Raw genomic sequence first — 26,425 nt, 5'->3', positions numbered from 1 at the left:
TGTTATGTACTAATAATGATAATAATAATACATTGGATTTATGTTGTGCTTTTCTGAATACTCACAGATGGTTTACAGAGAAAATGAACAACAAAAGAAAAATGAAATAAGTTTGAAGTGGATACATTGGGGGATGGGGAGCCAGTGGAGGTTGTGAATGATGGGGGTAATGTGGTCACGGGCGCAAGAGTGTGTGAGAAGATGTTGAGAAGAGTTCTGGATATATTGCGGTTTCTTGAGAGTTTCGGATAATTAACTGTAGAGGAGACTATTGCAGCAGTCCAGTCTGGAAGTGATGAATGTGTGAGTGAGCCTCTGCAGCTGAAAAGGAGAGGGATGGACTGAGGCGGGCAATGTTTCTGAGATGGAGTAAGGCTGTTTTGGTGATGTGTTTGATATGTTGGTCAAAGGAGAGGGTTGGATCAAAGATGACACATAGGTTAAGGACATTGGGGTCACTGCGGTCCACTGAAGGCCACCTACTTACTGTCCCACACACAAGATTAAAGACGAAAGGTGATAGAGCCTTTAAGGCTGTTGCACCGAAATGGTGGAATGCACTACCTCATGAGCTGAGAGCGGCCTCTTCCGTGGACATTTTTAAAAAGCAGTTAAAAACACATCTGTTTAGGCTTGCGTTCCATTAATTGTCCATTGTATCATCTCTGTATTTCGCTGCACTTTACTTTTTATTTGTTTTAGTGTATTTTGCATTGTTTCTGTTATTGTATTTTTTTGTATTTTATCTTGTGAAGCACTTTGTGAGTCCTCTCTGTGAGAAGTGCTATATAAATAAAATTTACTTACTTACTTACTTACTTAGTTACTTTGGGGCCGATGATGATGACTCAGATTTAGCACAGTTAAGATTTAGGAAGTTGGTTTGAGGCCAGGATTTTATTTCAGTGATGCAGTTGGGGAGAGTAGAGTGAGTGGCAGGAGTGATGGCTTTGGTGGAGATGTGGAGGTGATTGTCAACGGCAAAGCAGTGAAACTGAAGTCCATGATGGCGTATTATTCAACCAAGGGGAAGAATGTACAGGATGAAGAGAAGAGGGCCAAGAACTGAACCTTGGGAAACTCCTTGGGAGAGGGGAGCAGTGGTGGATTTGCAGTGAAACTCATTTGGGTGGAAAACCTCAAACAAAAATCCTGTGAGTCTACAAAGTCAATCAGACTTAAAGTCAATATACCAATTCCAAAATATGTCCCCTAATGATGTCATAAATTCAAGTCTTGTTTCTGTTCAGTCACTGAGACAGCTGTCTATCTGTGTAGATACTGACTTTACTTCTTAATATCATAAATTGCACAACATAAATTATCTTTAATGGTAGAGTTACCCATTAAAGAATACATGGTAACAAATGTTCTGATTTCTCTCTATCCAGCATAGGTTTGTTTTGCCTTGGCCATATCAAAAGGTCATGGTGGTGTTTATGATTGAAGAACTTTTGTTTTAACACAGCTAAATCATTTGTTTTTTCCTTCAATAAAATCTATCTTGCTGGAACTGGAAAAAAGGTCTTTGTGTACCCATAATTTGATTTATCCAAACAATATAAGATTATACACAAATCGTCTTGACTAAATGTCCGCCAATCCAACAGGAAGTATGTGTTTTCATAAATAATTTTGGATTAGAGTTGACTTAACAAATGATATAGGCTATCCCGAGGTGACTTTCTCATTGACGCAGGAACTAGATAGGCAGAAACAATACAATTTATTTACCCAGTAATCCTTAAAAGAGGTCAACTGCTGGATAGTTTTCATTTCTCTCTGACATCGATGTTGACAAATGTAGTTTTCAGCAGAGAGATATGAAGCATGCCATTAATTCTTTTACTTAACCACTTTCCTGTGGTTTTTATCCAGGCTCCGTACTGGACGTGATCAAGCATATCATCTCACGAGGCGAACACAAGACAGGCGTATTGGATGAGGCCAGCATAGCCACGGTGCTGAAAGACGTGCTTGAAGGCCTGGAGTATCTACACAAGAACGGACAGATCCACAGGTAACGAGACTCACAGCCTTCCATTCTGGTACTGTAATAAAAATGACACAGGACTTTCTATTACCATGAAGCACAGAGGCTTTATCAGACTTCACCTTGAGGGTTTATGAGGCAGAAACTTTGTCTTGTCAAACTAATATTATGTCCCCTACCTTGACTAAATGGGACATTGTTTTATTATAGTGGAGTGTCTGTGTTGGCACTTTTTTGTGAGCAAACTAATCCAGATACAGCGTATTATAGAAATTTAAAGTTTCAGTGTGTAAGATTTAGGGGGATTTAGTGGCACCTAGTGGTGAGATTTGCAGATTGCAACCAGTTGAAAATTCTCCCGGTTAGAATTCAGTCAGTGTTAATTGTTTAAACCAGTCAGAAATGAAGGGCTGAGCTATATGGCCAAAATGTTATTATGTCTTTTTTTTTTTCATCAGTCAGTATTGATACTTATCACAATAAATGTCAAATCATTTTTGTGTGGCAGATACAGTCATTGGGTAGCCTACTGCTGTGTTCCATGGTCTGAACAATCATACTAAAGTAACTTTATGAGCGTGTTGAATGTTGTTCTGGCGCTCTAACGTTACTGTACGCATTAGCTTGGTGGCTAGTCTCTTCTTCCTCTATTACTTATTCTTCTGTTAAATAGCAGGTGGCAACTAGCGTTTAAGGTGCATTAGTGCCCCTCTTCTGTTGGATTTTATTTTAATTATATCAAACATTTGTCATATGTCTAGCAAGAACAGTTATGTAGTGATCATTTATCGCCCAGCCCCAGATCAAAGTTGTATTTTAATGAGACTTTTTATATTATTATATCTTTTTTTAGATTTTTTTTTAGACAAAGTGTTGTTAAGATACACATTTCATATTATGTCTTCGCGTTTATTAAAACATTCCTCATATGCAGACATCTTTAAATATAGACTTTGCAAATGCCAAATCTCTGGGTTAATTAATGTACTTATTAGCATAAGTGTCTGTTTTTATATATTACGGTGACTAATCATATCATTATGTGCCGCTTCTCATTATGTGGTATCTGTTGCCTTCACACTCTTTCCATTTTTCAGTGAGATATTTCCTGTCTTAGTCAAAACGGCAAATAAATTCATGGCCATAGTTCATGGTTTAATGCAAAGTTTAATACACAAAAGTGATTGGTATTCTTCTAGACATACGACTGTACCAAGGAAATTACATTTTAGACAGCCACTTTCACACTAAAAGGTCAGGGGATCTGTATTAAGATGAGGCCATATACTTTTCCAAAGGGGCTGCGACAAGTGCTCCAGAAGAAGAAACAGTAATGACTTGTTTATAGCTAACCACTAAAGTATGGTTATGAATGAAAAATCAAACTAATTTCCTGTATACACCATTAATTCTAAAGCTGTACAAACAAGACAGGCCCTCAGTGTATTAATGAAACTGCAAAAACTTTAAGTTGCTGCAAGAAATCTTTAAGTAGACTACCACGCCTGGCCTGATAATCTCTAAGAGTTAAGGTATGAATATGCATTAGTGGAATGTGTGAATGGCAGATTTGCGTGCCACAGGAAATGTGATCCCGAAAGCTCTCTTCTAAGCCAGTTCAAGACCTGGCTAAGTCCCGGCACTTTGAGCTGATACGATGAACCCAGTCGACACACTGGCTGTAGAAGTCATCGCACCGCCCCTTTTGTATTTAATATTCATTACTCACGCTCCTCCACGTCTCCTCTTTTCTCCCAGTGGCACACATATAGCCCGGGACAGGCTACATGTGTAAATAATGCATAACTTTTTGGCTTGGTTAAGTGCTCAGGAGCTTTCAGTGTAGCATGCCAATGAGAAACAGAGAGAGAGGCTTGATTGAAAATTTTGACCGTGGACTTGGAATAGGGATGTGTAGACGAAGTATCAACTCATTACGACTGAATTAGAAAGCTGCTGTGTCCTATAGAAACTTTAGGCAGATGTATGGAATTACACAGTTTAAATTACTGTGTTAATTAGAAGGAAAATGCACTGCGGTATACCTCTGCTGCGGCATCTAAGTATCCACTCTAAGCATAATGTGTCAGGGTTATCGGTCAGTGCCGGAGAGCCGGAAATGTTTTTCCTGAGTAAAACTTGCCTTCAGCTCTCTGCCCTGTCCAAGGAGACATTAAGGAATCATTAATAGATCATTTATCACTTCTGTCCACCCCATACTCTAAGGTGTGACTTGTGAAAAAGATATCTTGAGGTAACCCCCCCCCCCACCTGCTGATTGCATGCATGACTGGAGAGGCCACGGTTAGTTGATCGGTGTCTGCTGACGTAAACGTGCACATATGGCTGTGCGCGTTCCTCCTGTGTAAGCTAGATCATATGAGTCGGAGCCTCAGGGGCAGGGGTGATGGAGAGAGTCAAGGGGGCGAGGCTTGATGAGGAGGCAGAAAGAGGGAAAGTGTCACATGATATGTTCCATCCAGCCCAGGACGGCAGAAAAGCAATTAGAGTCTTGCGGCCTGGGCTGTAGCCTCAACTGGAGACATTTACCACAAGACAGCGAACTGCTCCACCTCCACATTCACATCAGCTCGGAAAGTCAGTGATTCAAAGGTGACACTTGTCCTCTAACTTGAGCAGCAGGTAGAAGAAAGATAGTGTGGACTGTGTCAGTTGAATCTCAGAAAATCAGCATGTTAATTTTCGGGAAGCCCTATTGTGGGGAGCTCTTTGCCTTACACATCTCTGAAACCTCACATCTCTACTGAGGGTACATGGGAGGGCTCTGCCCAGCAAATTACTCGGTATGTGGTTTAGTAATGATCGGGTAATGGCTGTAGTTATGCTGCCCCTGGGAGCGTCTGGGAGAGCTTCTTGCTTTGGATTAAAGGAAAATTGACAAAATAAGAAATAAAAATTGATTTGGAAAAACAGATGAGATTGAAAATCAGCAGTCTGGGGAAAGCAATCAAAATGAAGAATCCAAAGGTAGATAGTTCTGTGGTCAAAAAAAAAAGGCACAGCTAAAAGAGACAAGGTATTTGTCCTCGTGGGAGACCCACGGGGTGTCTCATAAACCCTCTTTTACAGCCCTGTTAGGGGCACTGTGAGCCTGGCACCAGGATGTGATGTCACAGGAGGTGACCCGGCGGAGCTGCAAGGTGCAGGAGCTGCCAGATGAGAATGATCAATCTTCTTGACAGTTTCATACCGTGGCTGTTTCCACCTGGCTACTGCCTGGCTATCATTTCAGCAGGTCATAAATACAGAGAGACCACACATATCTTGTTCATTTTTCAATAATATTTTTGTTTCTGGAAACATGTTTGATAGCCTTAAATGTGATTTAACGTATAGAAATAAGCATAAAATGGCCATTCTTCTGGCTTAATCACACCTACTATTGTGAGATGTGGCTGGATCACTAGTAGGAGTTGGGAGTTAAACTGCAGGTTGGCTTTTTTCCCCTCTCCGCTACAGTATTTCTTTGAACTTGCATGGTGCATTGTGTCACCACCTCCTCCCTCCTCCTCCTCCTCTTCCTCTCCTGTGAATGTTAATGACTGTCTGCACTCTGCAGCCTTTTTCTCGGAGCATTTCAATCTGCTGCAGTGAACCAAAGCCTTCATGGTTCTTGAATGAGTGCAGGAGGGACTCAATCAGATCGTCTTGATCACTCTGTGTGAATGATGCAGCTTCGTGGTCTTGAATCAGAGTGGAGCATCTTAAATCCAAAATCCACCGTAAAGTAATACTAAGAGATTGCTTCTCAGAGATTAGTTTTATTTTGTGAATCTGAACAAGCTGATTACATCACAAAGAGACATATCTGAAGACCCTATGGCAGCTTCTGATTAAAAGCTTTAAGCTCCTTATTCACATAAAATTCATTGACGTAGTATGTGGAACAAAAGCTCTTTGAGCCCCAAAAGTCACTCACTGATTCATTTATGTAACAACATCAATAAATTTATTTTTATGACTCGATCCTTTCAAGTCTTGATCTTGATTATGCGCCACATTGGCGGTCAGTCCTCCACTTTGGTCATGCTGTGTAATTTGGTACAGATATCCACGGTGGTTTGAGAATTAATCTTAATGACTTCAGTGGTCCCGTGACACTTTATCTAATGCCATCAGCGAGTCAAAGTTTTCACTTATCAGATGAAGTATCTCAGTATCTTCATGGTTTCTAGAAGATCCTATTGACTCTGGTGATCCCCTGATTGTCATCTAGCGCCACCAGGAGGTTCCCAGTTGTGGTTTTATCTGAAACATCTAACAACTAGGGGTGTAAATTCACCAGTCTCATCCCGATACAATATTATATATATTCTTTGGTAAATAATATGATATTTGCCAGTACTACAAAGTCTACCACGATAGAATTTCGATTTGTTGCAGTCTAGGGGTCTGCAGTCGATAAGAGAAAATATTAAATGCCCATATAACACAATCTGTTACAGTTGTCTGTTACCCCTACTAACAACTCTTGGACTTTTACTGAAATGCCATTAATTTTGTTTTAGACCAAATACCTGTAAAGCTAGCATGCTAAACTAAAATAGTGAAAACTGTATATTGAGCTGATAGCATGACTGGTAGGTACCTTATACCTTTATGGTATTGACTGAAATAACCCAGTGCCAAGTAGAATGGAAACTTATCCCATCAAACGCTACCTGCATTTAATCCTCTTTGTACCTGGATCTAGTAAAACAAAGACTATCTGTATGGTTTTGGTAGCAGCCAATCACTACAAGTGTTCAATTTAATGACTTGTGATTGACCCACTACTGAAGCAGCTGCAACCCATGCAGTCTGTAGAGTGGTGAAGTCAAGCGTGGCGTATTTGATGGAGTTAGCAGTTCAACGTTCTGTGATACCACTAAAATGAAAACCTGTGGTGTCTGAAAAAATAAATGCATAAGATGTGGAAGGATTATTTCAAATGAAGTACTGTTATCACTTTAAAAGTACTGGCATTGGTACTGGTATCATAATTATTTAAACAGTATCTAACCCTAATGACAGTAGACTCTTAATCTTGTTCGATATGTTTAAAATCTCTAAACTGAGTCAGAGTAAATCGTCCATTGGGCTGGATTTTTTATAACTTCCTGGCATGTTTCCCGATGTAGAAGCAGAATGCAGCCCAGTATTTTTCTTGGACAAATGTGGGAAGTGAGATGGTAAGTCAGCAGGTCTTGTGACATGGCCAGAGTGGTTAATTGGCCTGGACTGAACCCACAATACCTCATTAAAATACAGGACATTATTAGCACAGGCTAAACCCTGAATCACAAGCGCCAGAAGACATGACTGGACCCACTGAGAGAGGGGACGGGGGATGTGTAAACCAGGAAAAGTATTTTAGGATACTCCCAAACTTGCCTTTCAGCCTCAGGTGGTCAACCTCCCTCTGCACCTCCCCTCGAATCCTTAAAAAGCAACATCTCAAATTACAACATGTCAATCATCCTTGTTGTACGTGCAAACACCCAAGGTGGAGAATGAGCATGCTCTTTTAAGCAAAAGCAGCGAATGCAAGAAACTGAAAGATACTGTGACCTGATGTCACCTAGCTGTTCGACAGGGCAGTAAAGTGACATTGGGACAAGCCAGAGAGGCGGGCAGCAGGGACGTCTGTACAGCAGCAGACATTGCTTACGGTGGTCTTTCAAAGCTGCCAGCAAAGGCTGTCATGTCCGTTTTTCATCCACCTTTTCCCTTCCTCTGCATCATCCCCTGTGTGACAGTTACGCAATTGAACTCGTCTAGACAGAAATGCACATCAAAGTTTTGCTGCATGTTGTACACAGATAGCTCTTTCTGCCTGAGCTGATTACTGAAAACACTTTTAGAGAAGGCACTGATAGAGTCCACTAACACCTTGTCCTGTGCAGTATCCCAGTCTGTCTCTGGGTAGTTGTATCATCCCAGCAGTTGTTTTGTCCTCCAGTGGGAATCCCCATGTTTTGCTTTCAGCCAGTGGTCCTAATATGTCACATATGCTGTATTCCTCCCTCTGTGGCTCACTGTCTGCCACTCCCTGCCCCTGTCGCTACGAGATCTGTCGTATTTTACTTGAGCACTCTCGGCAAAGAGGCCTCCACACTCCAGTATTCAGCAGCATTTGAACGAAGATCTGAACTGCGACCTGCAAACTCTTGAGTCCCTTCAGCACTTTGTGTGTCTTGAGTGGGTTGCTTGTAAAGACTATACGTCTTGTAGCTACAGAAGAAGGGGTGCTTAAGCCAAACTGCAGACTCCACCTCCTCAACTTCTTTTTTGCTGCAAACCCTCAGGATGCGTTCAGGAAGCCAGGTAAAAGCTTTTACAGTAATCAAGGGTAAGTTTCGGCATGCATTCAAGTTGTAAGCAAGTAATTCTATGAGGGATTACAAGACTCATCCAACCACTACAATTATCTCTGCAGCTTTTGCCTCCCATGTACATGGTATTTGGCATGAGTGTATAGTCTGTATGGATTCAATTATATGCTATAAAGTGGTAAAGTGAGCCTTTGTTTCTTGGAAGCTGAGTCATGTCTCATCTCCAAACCAGTACTCCAAAGACCAGTCTATTTTTACCTTCATTGAGACCAATTTGTTTGCTGGAACTATCCAACAGCATTTATCTGTCAGCTGAAGCTGCAAGCTCTTTACTCCAGTGCCCCCATCTGGTAGCACGGTGAACTGCGCCGCTGTCGAGACTGCATCTCTTTTGAATCATTTGTCTGCCTGTCAGTGCAGTTTAAAGATCCGTCTCAGGGTAATTTGTGCAAATGATATCTGTTAGAAATTGTTGAAGGTGGTGTAATGGCTGACGGTGTTCTGAGGTTGTGCCGCTTTTTGTTCGTAGTCCTGTCGAGGTCTTTCTCCCATTATACTCTCTTAAAATGTACATTCACTTCCTTAAAGCTTGGACAGCTGAAAGAGCTGACTGCTGTCCTCCGTGACACCGCCGCCATCCTTACTTTTTATTTCCTCGCCTTTCACTTGACCCTTCGACTTTATCTCTGAGAGTCTGTTGCCATGACAACTCTGTCTGGCTGGTGAGGTGGCAGTATTCATTCTGTGTGGCAGTCTGTGCAATTGTGTGCGAGTGCGCACGGAGGCAGGCAGGCAGGCAGTCAGACAGCTGTCCCTGCTGAATCGTCTTATCACCACCAGGGGAGGCTGAAAAGAGATGAACAAATTAACTATGGACTGTGTGTGGTGCCAATAAAATGTACAAAAAACAGTGATAGAGAGATGAAAGCTGTAAAGCCTTTTTATTGTACCAAGATGGATAATATCTCTTTTTTTGACAAGTTATCAGAACATATCAAAGAGTAGATCCAAAGTTTGCATAAGATGGGAGTAGAGCTAAAGTAAAAATGAATAACTCTGTGTCATTACTCTGACTTTAAATGTCTCAATTGTTCATGTTCATTGTTTGAACTACTGGAGCACTTGAAAGAGGCGTTTATTCAATGTATAAATTCATGTGTTGTCTTTCACAGAGATCTTAAGGCTGGAAACATTCTCCTTGGGGATGATGGTTCAGTGCAAATTGCAGGTATGTACCCTCGAGGCAGCACCACCTTTCAGCACCTGTCACTAGTGACCCAGATTAGGTGTGAAGAAGTAGTTGTTTCAGTATATTTATACACAAGAAGCCTTGTCTGCGGAGGGACATTAACTTACTTGGCAATACCTTTATTGACTTAGTGCTTTGGGTCCTTTGAGCGTGTTTATCTAACTTATTCTCCTCTCGTTCCTTCCTTTCCTTCTAGACTTTGGCGTCAGTGCCTTTCTATCCACAGGTGGTGACATCACTCGAAATAAAGTGCGCAAGACGTTTGTGGGAACACCATGCTGGATGGCCCCAGAGGTCATGGAGCAGGTTAGTTATGGAGCCAAGACATAACCATGACAACAAAAAACAATCAGACGCAACTTTGTTTTGGCAGGCAAAAATAGACATTCAGTGTTGCTTGGCAGTGAAGGTAACATAGCAGACATTTTTATTTCTTACTGACTCTGTTGTAGACATTGAAAACTTGAAGCCATACCTCATCATCTTTGATATGAGAAAGCGACCATACAATAAGACTCTGATACCTGAACTTGAAGGTTACGAATGACGAATCTTAGCCCATTTTTAACTCTTTGCTGTCTGCTCCAAGAGTGAACCAAATTATTCCATGAACACAGCTGATGTTTTTGATGTGTGATACGATTCTGCTTCCACAGGTGAGGGGTTACGATTTCAAAGCAGATATTTGGAGTTTTGGGATCACAGCCATTGAGCTTGCCACGGGGGCCGCACCTTATCACAAATACCCGCCAATGAAGGTGAGAACACTGTGGAGCTTACCTAGAAATGTGGAGTCAAAGGTTCAGTAGTTGATTTTTCATAATAGAACTTTGTGTCCTATTTGCTGCAACTGAAATAATATCCTGACAGTAGTACATGAGACAGAAAATCTGTGAAAAAAATCTGGTTCCTCTGGATCCTCTTAGTGCTCCTGATGGCATGTGCAAGAATGTGCTGCACCTGAATGACAACTTCCAATCAGAGCTTGGAGGAGTGTCTAACGCAGTGTCAATCACTGCTCAAGCACATGTTGTGCAACAAGTAACAAGGAAGACTCTTCTTTCGTCTACTGTATGTACTGTATGTATGTGTGGTTGGCAAAGGAGGGATGGGCAGCTTTTTCCATCGCTGGTAATTGTTTCACAGTCATTGTGTTTACAAAGGTCCTACTGAAGCTGTGTACTGAAGATACTGAGCTTTACTCACACCCCCTTTCCATCAGATTAGCTGTACTTCTTGAACCGGTTCCATTCAGGACTCTTGGAACCTTGGTGCCATCCAGCTAACCAGCCCATGTTTCCACCAGTTTTGAGAGGAACCATTGTAATCGAGCATGTGTTGTCAACGGAGGGCGTTAAAATACACACAACTGCAGTAAACTGTAGTAGAAACATGGCAGATTGCCTTTGTTACCTACAAGCTTTTATTGTGTTATTACAGATGTTTGTTTTTATCCTGGAAACAAGCATGGACCAACTATTAATGAGACCACTGCACACTTTTTTTCCCTAACAGTTTCTTGTCCTCTCCATTATTGCCCTCTCCATCCTCTCGTTCCAACCTGTAGACCAGTGGTTCCCAACTGGTGGGTTGTCTATTCTGAATGGACGGCAAGTGACTCGCAAATGTGTCAAGTTTGTAAAAACAACACGCTTTATCTTTAAGTACAGTGAATATCCAGCACAGAACTTTTATTTTGAAGGGCCATTTTCTGCAGTAGAGTGAGTGACTAATGGACAGCAAACTAACTTGTCGACATGGCCAAATGCAAGTATGACGCTGATTATGTTCAACTGTGTGGACCTTGAACTAATGACTGAGGACTAATCTGGACCCGTGGCTGGACCAGTTGAGAAACACTGCTGTAGACTATGACACCTACTGATGACATCAGTAGGCTAATTTGGAACAATTTTTGTGAGCTGGTTGGACTGAGACAGACGGTATCTTGCTGGTAAAGGAGCTAAAATTAGTATGACCACCTGGGTGTCATCCATCCATTTTCGTAACCGCTTATCCTCTTGAGGGTCGCGGGTGTGCTGGAGCCTATCCCAGCTGACATTGGGCAAGAGGCAGGGTACACCCTGGACAGGTCACCAGAATATCACAGGGCTGATACATAGAGACAGACAACCATTCACACCTACGGACAATTTAGAGTCACCAATTGACCTATCCCCAACCTGCATGTCTTTGCACTGTGAGAGGAAGCTGAAGTATCCCGGAGAAAAACCACGCTGACATGGGGAGAACATGCAAACTCCACGACACGACCCCATGTGTCATATTCCATCAATTCCAATTGGTGCCAGAGCCGATAAATACCCGTGACTGTTGCACGGTCATTTGACCCGAGTATGAATGACGATGTAACCTTTTCCATTACATACAAAAGTCAGATGTTAGCGGGTGTTAGAGAGTTTCTTGTGAGTTTCTTGTGAAGCGGAAAGGGGGCTTTAGAGACTCCTCATGGCTCTGATTGGTTGTTGTCATTTCGGTGACATGGATTCTTGCAAATGCCATAAGGAGCTCTAGGAGGAGGCTGAGGAGCCAGATTTTTTCAGGTCTCATATACTACTGTCAGGATATAGTGACATTTTCAGGTAATATGACAAAGTTTTTTTTATAAAAGTTGCTGACTGAACATTTTACAACAAATGCAAAGTCAGTCCCTCTTTGGATGCCTTCTGTGGATGCAGCCGATGAGATACCAAAGTTTTATGCCATTGTGACATTTGAGTAAGTGTGTTTCTGGTGTGTTCAGGTCTTGATGCTGACGCTGCAGAATGACCCCCCCACCTTGGAGACCGGCATCGCAGACAAGGAGATGGTGAAGAAATACGGCAAATCCTTCAGGAAGATGATCTCCATGTGTCTACAGAAGGACCCAGAGAAAAGGTGCTGACTGTAATGCCTTTACATAGAGTCTCATATAACACTTAATGCTTAACATTGGCTTTCAGTACGTATGTTTAATCGAAGGCTTCATATGGAAATTAAGTGCTAATTACAAAACAAGCATGTGACGTGAGGTCATGAACAATCAATTTCAACTGATTTGCACTACTTGGCACATGTTAAACAAAGCAGCATATTGCTTGTATTGTCCTGACCACAGCTCTTTGTTTCACTGTGCTTCCCTGGTTTCTGTTGTCTCTATTATTGGGAGTATAAAAGCTCAAATGAATAGAACTCATTTATTGTGCTGTTTTTCAGGCCGACATCCTCAGAGTTGTTGAAGCATAAATTCTTTCAGAAAGCAAAGGTAGGTGTTTGCGCTCCCTGTGGGCCTGAGACTCAATTAGCTACACAATGAGTCAGCATCATCCCTGTTTGAGGCACCAGTTGAGCTGGTTGATGAGTAAAGGTCCAAGTCTGCAGATCTGATTGGATCTGAGTGGCCTCAGTATGGTCTCTGTTTAATATTAAGCTGATCTTAATGACTAAAGGTTGTTTTTTAGCACCAGAAGTTAAGAAACAATTAAAGGAGGGTTTCATGCAGGAGAAAGAGGCATCAAGAGCTGCAAACAAACCAATAAAGCCTCTCTCCCTGAGGCGTTTGTGTGAGCAAGGCCACTTCTCTCTTGGCTCAACTTGTCAGTGTGACTGACCCAAGCTGAGGCCGTTGCAGCATTCTTCTCATTATTGAACATACAGAGCCGTTTCAAACAAAAGCAGGGATAAGCAGTCTAACTCCAGCCTCCGGTTGCCCAGTACCCTAGCAACTGGAACAACTAGAGTGCTGGCTCAGCATGTCACACCGCCCAAATACAACCAGTTGGTTTGCAGCACATGACACTGGTCAGCAGCAAGAAGTGCAGTATGCTGTTTGTACAGCAGAGGGCAGGCTGATGGTTTAAGAACAGATAGACCTCTGGTACAAATGAGCAGAAGGGAATTAAATGGATATCAAGCATATGATTATTGATTTGCCGTTCTGTTGGTGAAATCTGTCAGAAACAAGAGTTTGATTATCGACAATTTGTTTGAAATTGTAACCCCAAATGAAATATCCACAATTTGAGGAAAAAAGTCAATGAAAACTTAATTTTTGTAGCATTTTACCAAAGAAGGATAACAAAACATTAAAATAACAATACCAAACATTGGGAGGAATATCTAAATCAAAAATAAGCAGCATTAATAACATGTCTTGTAGAGTAAAAAAATCTTGAGATGAGATTTAACCCTCTGGGGTCAAGGGTATAATTGGCTGTTTTTTACTACCTTTGATTTAACCTTTAAATTTCCCCTTAAAAACTATTTACCTTGCCCTTTTGTTGTCATTTTTTTCAGCACAACCTCACTTGTGTGATTTTACAGTTATTTTTTTATTTTGACATACTGTGTTAACACATTGGACCCTAAAATCACACAAAAACACCACCAATAGCAAAAGGGATGTCGTGGTTTTTTTTGTTGTTGCTTGCAAGCACTTTCTGCTTGTGAGCACTTTCCTTAGAATTGACCATTTCTACCGCTTGTTCCTATATTGTCATAACCAAATGTTATGACAGTATTCAGGAACAAGCATGGCGGAAATGATTTATCATAAGTCTGGTTTTACTTGGCCTATCAACACAATTTAAAATTGGTATATAGTTTGAAGTTCGCACTTTCAACATAAGTTGAAAGGGAGTCTTGCTGCTACGTCATCTTAAATCGGTCATGCGATTCGACTGCACCAGAGGGTTAAAAATTTACTGAACAGATCATCCAGGACAGCAAATGCTTGGTCACCACAAGTATTGCACTTTGACCGGAGCAAACCTGTGATGACCTGAGAGGTCTAGTGGACCTGTACGGGGTCAGTGACTCACTGATGCAGAATATGGTAGAGCAGAGTTGTTTAAGGATTAAAATGTAATTATTACATGGCTTTGTTGAATATTTGATTCTGATTGGTCGATTATAGTGTTCTACGATCTTTAATTTTTGTATTTTCTGTTATCTGAATCTAATCTAATCTAATCTAATCGCTGTCATAGTTCTTCTTGCAATAATGACCCACTTGCTGTACATTATCATAATTCCACATTTGACAGGAATCCAGTGTAGCTATAAGTCTTAGTAAAGCACATTATGGGTTGCAGCTCATTTTCTGATTAACACAAAACTTAATCGGATAACAGAATAAACACATATAGAGGATTTAGAGTAACAGCCGTGTTATTCTTTCCTCTTTTGACAGACTCATGAGTATTTACATGAGAGGTTGCTTCAGAGGGCGCCCACAATAGGAGAGAGATCGAAAAGGGTAAGACGTCAAAGGTTAAATTTGCACTTTGTGCTTGAGTATCATGATGTTGTGTTTTGTGACACTGCATTGATTCTCATTCTCTGTTTCTTTTTTTTACTGCTACAGTGAAAATTTGTTCACATTGCTCAAAACGTAGTGCTATGATGTCAGCTGTTACAGGGACTGTGATAAATGCAAGGACAGATCTCATTGTTCTGACTGCAAAACAATATGTTGAATCATAACCTCTGTATTGTAATCCATATCATGTTGCCAGATTCTTGCCAGTACACAGCCCTACCCAGTTGTGTACATATGTGTTGTCAGGTACGTCGAGTGCCAGGCTCAAGCGGTCGGCTGCATAAAACGGAGGACGGCGAATGGGAATGGAGTGACGATGAGCTGGATGAGGAAAGTGAAGAGGGCAAAGCAGCTGTTGCTGCCTTGAGGGTGAGATGACGCAGGCATCAACACTTCTGTTATACACTCCATGTCTTTGTCTTTTAATGTCTGCACAATGTTTCACTTGTCATTCTCATGTCTGTGCAGTAGCATGTCTGTCCATTGTCTCCCCACTGAGTCTCCCGTATGTGTGTATGTTCTGTCTGACGGCCAAGGAGCAGCAGGTGAAGCCTGTTAGTGCCACCAGGCGACAAGTGCGCTTCTCCTACCCACTCGAGCTGCCTGCGTCCAGGGTTGTTCACTTGCCACCATAATACAGATGGCATTCCCCTAACAAGGAAGGACTCTCTCTGAACATGGTAGCTAGGGAGCACGTGACAGCTATTAGGGCAGGAAAGACTTTGTAGGGAGACAGGAAGGTGGAGAATAACCTTTTGTTGTTACAGTGAGGACTGTAGACATGCATTAGGAGAAGTATGTGGATACTGTACACGTGCTCTGATATTAAAGTTTATTTTTACAGGTTTGATTAACCAGATTAACAGGTCACATCTTGACCTTTGTCTTTTTGGGAATGATTCTTGATTTTACCAGAGTAAATCAACAGACAGCTAAACTCATACCCTCCAGATAGTAGTGACTGTGTTTGACTTAGCATTATGTAAGTTTACATTTACCCACTGGAAGACAACTAGTAATTATCAAGCTATGTTATGCAATTGGTATGTTGAGAAGAGAAAGTTCACAACACCTTTGTTACTATGTCACCATAGTGGACATTACATGCAGAAGCATTTCCACAATTTCTTCCTGAAAATTTGGAAAATAGAAAATTGTCAGAGACCTTGTTTGTAAGGAGCATTATTTAACCAAAGAAGTGAGAGTTACCTTTCCTGGAAGCCATCCGTATTACCATTTCTCTTTCATAATCACTTTTTATCTATACTGACCAAATCACCTTTAATCAATACAAGGCAAATTACTTATCAATCCTGTAAGTGATTTTCAATAAGAGCACTAATGACAAACAGGGGATTTAAATTTTACCACATCTCTGCTGCTTTGATGCTGTTTTACTGGCTACTTGTTGGCAAACTGAACTTCTAATGCTCACACCAGCTCTACTGAATGATTTCTCAAAATTTCCTCAGTAAGTTACTCATCGATGACAGGGGATTAGGGCCATTATTAGTAAATAAATCAATAAATATAAGGTCGGGGGAGGGGTGTAATTTTCAGAGACACAACTCAGAATTTCCGGGATTTAAGTCGTAAATTTCCAAGAAAAAAAAAACATGGATATTCTGTTAGATTAAAGTGGTACATTTACGAGAAAAATGCCCTTAAGGCTTTTTGCTAAAAAGCAAGGTGACGTAATAGAAAGAGACAAAGTCCATGCAGCGTGGACATGGGTGGATGAATGGGTCAGGCACAGGAATTTCACCCATGAGATCAGGGTTTGTGTCCCGTGTGATTCAACCTTGGTTTATTATTTTTAGACTTTGTTGATTCATTATTTTCAGTTTTATTATGTATAAAGCTGCTGAATATGTACTGTGTAGGATCGCTGAATAGGCCAGTTTGTGTTGACATCACATCTCAATGTTGCTAGGGAGTCCACAGGAAGGCGGTCCAGCTGATTGCCAGGTAACACCCCGCACTTCAGAACCATAACAGGACACCCTGCTTGGATGTTCAAACAACGGTCATTCACAAGCTAAATATTTTAGGATGTTGAATGTCTGGTATTTCCTGTTTACCGGTGACGTCTGCGGTGTAATGAAGTTGATCCAACCTTGCAAAGTAAAGAGATGTGGTTCCTTGACTGCAAAAAAACCCCCCACAATTTAAAAAAAACAATAAAAAAATTGTATAAATATGTGACTTAAAGCAGCTGTGCGGAACTTTACATTTTTGTCGATTATAGCGCCCCCTTTGGTCAAAGCGGTACGACACCCACAGCCTGGTGTCGTAAAATTCCAACTGCCGCCAGCATTCGGCTTCATTCGTAAAATCTCGACTGTAACCGGCAATTACCGCATGCATTTGTTTTGTAGAGCGAGAGGAAAATCATAAATGTTCTGGTGTAGCTCTGAATTTCTTAAAAACTGAGGACAACTGCCTGCTGTATATTTGTGTTCATGGTCACAGTCACAGATAATTTTGTGGCGTTTGTTGTAACGTTACTAGACAAAAGTTCACATCAGCTAACGTTACATTTAGCTGGCTTATAACTTCCATGTCATCATATATTGAAGTGAAACAAACAACGTATAACAAGTTGCGGTATATTCTCTAAATAAAAACAAAAATGACATACCTCTCGATTAGGAAAAGGGCCAACTCGGGATCAGTTTTAGAACCTTTCAAATCTCTCAGCTCTCTCCACTTGGTGAATGCCCGACCAAGGTTTACACGCGTTTGGGATCGAGCCCTATCACTGTCCCGTTGAGCCTTCTTCTGTTCTTTTTCTTTTAGATGGTGCTCCTTCTTTATCTTCCATGACATCGAAAGTACAACCAAGTCCTTATAGATACATCTGGTAAAACTGTTATGTGTTCAGCAATGCCCGTTGCGTACCACTTACTTGAAAAACACTCTCTGTAAACACAGCTCTTCTTCTTCTTTCAATTTATTGGCGGATCGCAAACAACTTCCAGGTGCATACCACCACCTACTGTACAAGAGTGTGCAATGTGTCCGAAATCATTCACCACTCCCTACTACACGTCAGTTAGCCTGTTTATTAAATCCTACTTGTAAACACGGCTCCTTCTTCTTCTGTGCTTTAATGGCTGCGGGCTGCTGTGGGCGTGCAGACTTAATTCCGCCTCCGGGTGCTGTATTCTGGTTTGCTGACTTCCGCTGTGTCCGACCCGACCGAGGCTACGCTAAATAGCCATATAGAGAAAGGCTTTTTTGTCGCTGTTGGGTTCAAATAAATATGCGGATCTTCAAGGGGGGGTGATACGAACTAGGGACAGTTTTATAAATGGTAAAAAGTTCCGCACAGCTGCTTTAAATCTCAGAGAATGTTCGCAGTTTTATGACATTATAATAGCATATTTGAGTTTTTGCCCAAAATTTTGATTATTTTTTCATTAACTTTATCACATTAATCTCAGAAATTCTGAGTTTTTTCCCAGAATATTACCCCTTCCCCAGGCTCTGTATTTTTATTTTTTATTTATTTATTTATTTGTTTATTTAGTTATACAGCAGATTCCTGTGCTGATGTGATTTTGACTGCGGCCAGACGCCACATCATATCCCCTCAGTCATGTCAGCTTGTCTGGGCATGTGGGGCTTCTGTCCAACTCTATGCTCCTTGGAGTTGGTTTAAACACTTCTTTTGTTTTGCAGATAAAGAGAATTACCATAACTGTGTGATGTTCTCCTGATTTTGTGTTTACTTATGCCGCTTCTCTGCTTTTCAAATCTAAAGCTACAAACAAATCTGCAATGATAGAATGTATTGTCACTCGTTTACAATTCAATTACCCTCACCTTAAGGTGGGCTATATGATAAAAATATTCCATTAATGTGAATTTTTTGTCATGATTATACAGAGATGGAGTAAATTCTCTGGAAATAAACCAAAAAAAAAAAATTATCGACAGGAAGTACTTCATCAGATTGATTCAAAAATCCATATTCTCATAAATCAGACCTTGTTATTGATTTGCAATATTATACCTAACACCCAGTGATACATAACAATGATTGCTACCCTGCCAGTAACTGTGTAGTTACATCTCTACTGGTTGACATATTTCTGTCCTCTCACTATATACAGACATATCTCCCAACCATATCAGCACCTGATAGTGACGTGTAATTGAAGTATTATCAGCTCTTCCCACTCTAATGACATCACTGCATTCACCTTAAAGGAGATAATGATAAACCAAGTGGACCAATAAATGAGGAAAGTAAACAAGTGACCCGTTTTAATCCATTTAACCCTCTTGCTTCTGTGTGTTCCTCACAGTCATGCATGCTGTTTTTGCTTTGTTTAAAGCCATCACAGTGAGATCCTTCTCTGAGTGTTAACTTCTTTCATCTGTTTTTAACAGTCACCAAGAGTGAAGGAGGGATCACAGAACTCTGAGGTGAGATTTAAACTTTCTTTCTTCAGAGTAGAAGTGGTGTGTTTTTTTATACACTGTCAGACCTTGGCAAACTATCTAAAATGTCTGTTTTATGGGATTCATGAAATGTCACAATGCAGGTTTTAATCTACAAAGTCTGACCTTCTTTAAAGAGTGGACCTCGAGTTAAGATCATTTAGTCATCATGCTACAGTGTGTAATGAATAAGTGCATTGACTACATCTCAATGCACACTAATATTTTACTGTTATTCCAAATGTATGAAACTTGATATGGGTCATGTAAAGACCATATTTAGGTTGGGAATTCTGAATTAAGACATTTGGGATATGCCAGTAATTTGGGGATTTAGGAGCATTCTTTGGACATGTATACAGTGCACTCAAAATATGCATCTCAGTTTTGTTTTTTACTTCAGTTTGCATCACATGGCCTCTTGCCTGTTTATGCTCAGCTCTGTGCATTATCACGGGGGTGCCTTGTACACGCACTAATTAGCCAGTAATTTGCAAGGCTAAGATAAACATGAAAGACTTGGATATCAACTGGTTTAAATATTGCAACACACAGGGAATCCATTGGCTCAGTGGGTAGAGCTGGCATCCTACGTACAAAGGCAATGCTCTTGCCTCAGCGGCTTTGGGTTCGACTCCAGCCTGCGGTCCCTTGCATGTCGTCCTGTCTCTATAGCCTTTTATAGACCTTTTAGGAAGATGGTTGAAAGAATGAATGAGGGAGCGGTCAGACAAGTCTTCCACCGTTGGAAAACTTTGAAAAAACTGTATTTTGACATGAAGAAGCAAAATGGCTCAAGCAATTCCAGGCTGCACTGTTCCATATTTTGATGTGATAAACAATGTTAGGGCACGGCTGCATGTAAATGGGAATATCAGTGGATTAATAATGTTCATTAGCCAAGTAAAGAGCTTATTAGGAATATTGTCTTTCTCAGAATAAGGGTAAGATGGAAATACTTTGTGCATGCAAATGTACAACCAGCCTGTCCTGTCTGTGGGGGTTTGAACACTACGACTACAGGCCAACATGATGGAGAGACGGCAGAAAATATGCTGCAGTGTTTTCTACTGTTTACTATCCTATTTTCCGGCCTGTACGTGACATCGAACATGACACATAAAAAAAAATGCACACACAGAAAGGCATGCTTGTCTGCTGCAGTACCGTGTTCACAGCTCTGGGCTACTGGCAATGGAAAAGAGTCTAAAGCCTATTTTTAGCCACTTTACCTGAGTTTAAAAAAAAACAGCATACATAAGCTAATTTTGGTGAGAAAGGGAAATCATTTACACCAGAGTGTCTCAACATTTCACTGTTTTTGCGTGCATTCACTTAAATACAGCATCAGCTCGAATAAATCACAAGCCACATGTCATAGTCGTGACCATTTGATGGTATTCCTCCTTCAGGTTTTCCAGACTCCTGAGCCTTTAAGTAGTCAACTCCAGCCGATGGCCGCGGGTCAGGCAGAACTACCTCAGGCTGCAGGTCAGATTCCACTGCAGCCCACACCAGTCAACACTCAACCCACTGCCCAGGCTACATCTCCCACACCAGGTGTACCCGCTGCTGCTGCTGCTGCTCCCACACAGGTTAGTTTGACCTAGTTTCTTTTTCTTCCAATATACTCTGTTGAAATGTGTCTATCATCTGTTAACCTCTAACTTCTGTCATACTCCTGTAGAAATGTGAGTTATATTTAAAGCTTTCATTCTAATCAAATGTCTGTTTTCTGACAGGTGCAAGCCACCTCAGGGAATGTCAAGGCTCCCATTAGTTTGGTATTAAGGTTAAGGTATGTTTTTTTCTTTTGCAACAGACAAATCAGTAAACCAGCGGGTGAATGGTTAGTCAGAGTTCCATCATGTCTGCATACTTGATGTCTTTGTTTTCATATACAGTATATATTGCACTTTCAGTTGAATGGAATAAGTCTTTTAAGTTTTATTAAGCTAAAATGATGAACTTAACTCCTGATCAGGTCTCTCTTTCTTTAATCTCTTCAGAAATTCAAAGAAGGAGCTAAATGACATCCGCTTTGAATTCATGCCAGGGAGAGGTAAGTTTAAAAAATGCCAAGGTTAATGTTACTGGCTACAAATGCCACATTTTGGGTAATTAGTAAGAGAAAATGATAATATAAATTCCTCATGTTTTGTTGAAGTTATTTTTCTGTGTCAGCTTTCCATCACAGTAGCCAAAATAAATACAGAGGCCTAATCTGGAAAACCAAAAGCAGCTAATTTCTATATTTATCAGCACTGAGAACAAGGTGCTAAAACGCAGCTGTTTGTGTTTTAAGGAGTGCAGTTCTCGATGTATTTTTAAAACCGTAAGAGAAACCAGCCATTTTGACACTGTTAAGATTTGTTTTTGTTGTTGTTGCTGTTTTAAATACAGATATTTTGTCCACCTGTCAAAAACCTGTTTCTTATGCTCTGACTTTCCAGACACAGCTGATGGTGTGTCCCAGGAGTTAGTGTCAGCAGGTCTGGTGGACGGGAGGGACTTAGTAATAGGTAAGCAATTAAGCTGCCCCGACACACAATGTTATATTTCAGAATAATTATCGGAGGGGTAAAGGAACACTCATCCTGTGTTACATTGCATTTGTAAAGAAAACGTTTTTCTCGCATGCCTTTATGGTGAATAAAAAATCCAAAACAAAGATAAAAATCTTAGTGAAATGAAGTCATGAAGGGCTGCGTGTAACAACGGCAAAACTATATCAAAACATCTGTTTACAAACTCTCACACAAGTCGTGCAGGGAAGTCCAAGTCTCTTTTATCCAGTCGAGTGCTCAGTACTTCCCAAACAATACTGAACAGAAAGTGTGCTGTCTTCAAAGCCAGGCTCCACTGACAAAAAACAATCCTTTTACTTGCTGAACATGGGAGCCGCTGGTCTACTGCTGCCTTGATTGGTAGTTTGTTCGTGTTAGTGCTTAACCATGGTGAGTTAGTTCTGATTCACCAAAGTCACACAATAATACAAACAAACGTCCGATCAAGACATTGGTAGACCAGCAGCAAGTAAAATTACTTTCTTTTTCTTTTTTTTCTTTTTTTTCTCCTTTTTTTTTTTTGTTTGTCAATGGAGGAGTTGTGATGGAGCAGCTGATTGATGGAAGGGAGTCAGCTGATAGATCACATGATTTCTTTCTATGCAACCAACTGGTGAATCTCATTCAGAGCCCCTATTTAAACTGCTTTATCCTGCCTACTGTTGCTGCATCCTTTGCAAGCTTCCTTGTAGGCGCATGGAAGGGCAGGGAGGTTTGGTCTCTCTGTCTCGGGCTTTCCTCGTTTGCACGTGGAAGGGCAGAGAGGTGTGCTCTCTCCACCTTAGGCTTTTCACGTTGGTGCATGGAACAGGCTTTCTGCATCGGCCCATGGAAAAGCAGAGAGGCCCCAGGACAGAGCCATACCACCAAATATTATACCCCATATGGAAATAAAGTTTTCTTTGACTAAAGTGGTCCTGACTGAACCGTGTTTTGGGATTCTACGTTCACCAGAGGCATGTGAGAAAAAAAATCTTCACAAATTCAATGTAACATTGGGTGTGTAATTGAAAAGTGGTCTTTTGGGGGGTGAAGTATTCCTTCTCCTCTCTCTCTGGGTCATTTGCAGTGCAGCACACACAAACATTTTCTCAGTCTCACATTGTCTCATATTGTCCTCTCTCTGTGAACACACACAACACATTACCTGTTTTTTCTTTTCTTTGGGCTAAAACGTCTTTTTTTTCCAGTTGCTGCAAATTTGCAGAAAATAGTTGATGAGCCTCAAGCCAATAAAAATGTCACTTTCAAACTGGTGAGTGCGACACCTTCATCTGTAAACCATAGTAGTTCACTGAGTATGTTTAAAAGAAAAATATAGCACAGGTATTTCCAGCAAGCATTGCTGTATAAGATTAAAGGTGCCTTATAGAGTTTATGTTCAGTGTTCATCACTAAATCTGCATATCTGTGTCTTTGCAAGGCTCATTTTTGTAATATTTTGAAACAAACTTGGCATCTGGAGTCTTCTTCTCCTTCTGCACTGTCTTTTCTGCTCACTACTTTTTCTTCCTCCCTCTTATTTTCACAGGCCTCTGGAATCGAGGGATCTGAAATACCAGATGACGTCAAATTGATGGGCTTTGCTCAGCTCAGCATTAGTTAAACTGTTGTACTACCTGGGACCGTGACTTGCCTAAAAAATGTGAAAATTTAAAAAAAAAAAAATAGTTAAATGCATTTTTTCTTTCGATGGCTGTAAAGAAACCACTACTGCCAAAGAAAACAGTACCGTTTTGTCACCCATAGGATTATACGACGACGCCTCGTCGAATGATGTGGTCGGCTGAAGTATCAGAGCGTACAGTATAAGAATCACTCAAAAAAAAGTTTACAGCGTATATGTAGAAGGATGCAAATATCTACAACAAACAGTTTTCCATTCTGGTCTCCCTCATCTTGTCATTATTTTTTTCTCTCTAATATGTGATGCATTTGCACAATCTGAACTAACGCCCTTGAATCCTGATAAGTGTAACAATGCCTTATATTCATCAGAACTACTGAATGCACGTTTTTTGGGGACGTCCCCAGTTACCATATGGAGCATTATGTTGTCTGAAATGTACAAATGTGGTTTCAACTGCTTGTGTTAAACTTTTTACTTTATTTTGAGAGGAGGTAAGATGCAGCTTGTAATGCCAACTAGAGTTCTAATTTAGGGGACTAATGTACTTAACAAATGTAGCGTGAAACCACTCCATCAGAACGATGTGAACACTCCTATCAGTAACAATCTTTAAAGGGTAAGGCTAGTTTTATTCTGTTTTCTTATTGTCGACAAACGCAGTGAAAAGACCAAAACCAACATAGTCTGTATATAAATAATTTCTTAAAACAGCTGGGCACTGTAGCTTTTATCAAATATTACTCAAACAAAATTAAGTAGTTTATTTGTTGGGGACTATTTTCAGCTGCGGATTAATACATTTGGCGCTCTAGTGACCACAGCAGCAGGATGGTGTATGTGGGATTGACCCAGAATAAAGACAGTGCCCATGCTCCTCATGAACAAAGGTGTCGCTCAATTACTACGTTTACATGCACGAGATACTCCGTTTTCCGCCCTTATTTTGAAAGAATCCTACTAAGCTGTTAATGACTAATGAAAGTGAATATTCAACCAATATTCCTATTAACATGCTCTAACATGTCGCTTATCACGTCAAAATGTAGAACAGTGGAGCTTCTTTACTACAAAATCAAATTTTTTAAAAATTTTCCACCAGTGGCGGACCGGTTGGACCAGTGAACGCAGCCTCCATCTTTCATTTCTTCAACCACCTTCTTGAAAAGGCCGGCGTTTCGATTTTTGTGCATAGCCAACAAATTGTTGATATTCAAGTCTTATACAGTGTTTAAATTTAGGTGTGTTTCTTTTTTCTTGACCAGAAATGTGGGCTGTTCTTGCATCTCTATCCCAGCACTGCAAACTGTTGACAAGTTGGTTTGTGTACAACATATCCATGACAATGCACAGAGCCGACGAGAAACAGACAAGTAAAAACTGAGGTAAAAACCTCAGTTGAGATTCCAAATTCACTATATACGTGCCCAAATGCTAATAAAACCTGAATAATACCAGTATATCCCACATGTCTTGATTAAAAAACGATAAATTCAGAATCTGTGTCTTTACATGACCTGTCTCAAATTCAGAATACTGTCATATTTGGAATAATAGTGGAATATTAATGTGCATGTAAACATACCCGGTTATATATCGTTAATAGTATTTGGGCAACAACAACACAATTCAGAAAGTTGTGAATATTTCCAGTCTTATCCTTTTAAATATTGATACAACCAGAGTGATTAAAAGCACAGTCTCCTGATGAAAGCGATAACTGTGAGACAATTTAATGGAGCTGGTGTGAAATTATTACACATACAGATTGTCCAGTAATTCAAATTGATATTAAGGTCAACAAATGTTCCTAATTTGTGAAACTTAGATGATTAGGGAAAAACTTCTGTCTTCATTTTTACCGTTTCTAAATTTGCCTCCTCTCATTTCACACAGGACACTGGCCTGATTATATGTTAAAATTATAATAAAGTGAAAACGTCTCGCGTCAGCTGAAACCACACGTGTTGTATGAGCAGATGTGTCTGTCTGTTGGTATTAGTTTGTGTCTGTTTGGAATCAGTTTCTTAAATTTGGAAGGAAAAAAAAGACTTAAGTGCATTTTTGTTTATGTGGATGAAACATAAGTACTTGATTTAACCTCTAGTCTGTAAATAATGACATTTGGCTTTGATTTGTTTTTATACTGGGTGTTTCACTCTCGGCCTTGTTTCTGTCCTATGACACGACTGTGGGTTGTAGCCATGCGCGAAGGAAGACGACGACACCGCAAATTTGGCTTTGAACTCATCCTGTTGGACATACTGTTACTTACTCTGTCGTGTATGACGCATCTTTACATTAAGAAGAAAAAGGTTTTCACTTTTTGCCTTTTGAGAAGTTTGAATATATTTTACCGTGGAGCTACAGCTGTCCTGATGCACTGCTTTAATGCCACCTTGAAGTTCCCCCAATTTTGACCTGAGTGACAGCAAATCTGTCTCCAGCTCTTAATAATACCAAGTGGAGGCTGTTTACAGTACTTATTTTAATCCACCTCTGAAGTCGTGAAGCTGCTTTATCACTTGTTAATCATCTTTTAAACGGCTAAAATGAAGATTTTACGTCCTACAGCTGTGATTGTAGACGTTATGAACGATCAGAAATGTGATTCAGATGCAGAAGGCCGTTATCAGTGCAGTCACATCCTTACAGCCTAGCCTCTGGATGTTTTTGTGTATTAGTGACACGGTTTGATACTGAATGTTCAACTCGCAGTTTTTGGCACCGACGGCAGTGGGAGGTTCGTTTAATACTGCTCTAATGTGTAGATCAGAAATGCCAGCAAGGTTTTACTGTTTCATTAGGTGACGTGAAAATGTCATAACCCTCCAGATGCCATATTGAATGAAAATGAATGCATTATTTTTGCTTGCAGATACAAT

At 40.5% G+C, this 26,425-nt stretch overlaps 1 protein-coding gene across 1 annotated transcript in view; it reads left to right on the top strand.

Annotated features, from left to right (window-relative positions):
- Positions 1–23,667, top strand: part of oxsr1b (oxidative stress responsive kinase 1b) — a 48,759-nt gene extending 25,092 nt beyond the window's left edge. The window contains exons 4-18 of the mRNA XM_033638827.2: positions 1,879–2,020; positions 9,501–9,556; positions 9,774–9,883; positions 10,234–10,335; positions 12,342–12,475; positions 12,794–12,842; positions 14,769–14,834; positions 15,144–15,266; positions 19,296–19,331; positions 20,759–20,941; positions 21,089–21,144; positions 21,356–21,408; positions 21,800–21,868; positions 23,104–23,168; positions 23,445–23,667. Coding sequence (XP_033494718.1) covers positions 1,879–2,020; positions 9,501–9,556; positions 9,774–9,883; positions 10,234–10,335; positions 12,342–12,475; positions 12,794–12,842; positions 14,769–14,834; positions 15,144–15,266; positions 19,296–19,331; positions 20,759–20,941; positions 21,089–21,144; positions 21,356–21,408; positions 21,800–21,868; positions 23,104–23,168; positions 23,445–23,519 — 1,319 coding nt within the window. The 3' untranslated portion in view covers positions 23,520–23,667. The remainder of the gene's footprint in view (positions 1–1,878; positions 2,021–9,500; positions 9,557–9,773; positions 9,884–10,233; positions 10,336–12,341; positions 12,476–12,793; positions 12,843–14,768; positions 14,835–15,143; positions 15,267–19,295; positions 19,332–20,758; positions 20,942–21,088; positions 21,145–21,355; positions 21,409–21,799; positions 21,869–23,103; positions 23,169–23,444) is intronic.
- Positions 23,668–26,425: the final 2,758 nt, after the last annotated feature.

Source organism: Epinephelus lanceolatus, chromosome 20, assembly GCF_041903045.1.
Source record: "Epinephelus lanceolatus isolate andai-2023 chromosome 20, ASM4190304v1, whole genome shotgun sequence".
Taxonomy (NCBI): Eukaryota; Metazoa; Chordata; class Actinopteri; order Perciformes; family Serranidae; genus Epinephelus; species Epinephelus lanceolatus.
Note: the sequence above shows the minus strand (reverse complement) of the source record. Positions and strands in the feature narration are given on the sequence as shown.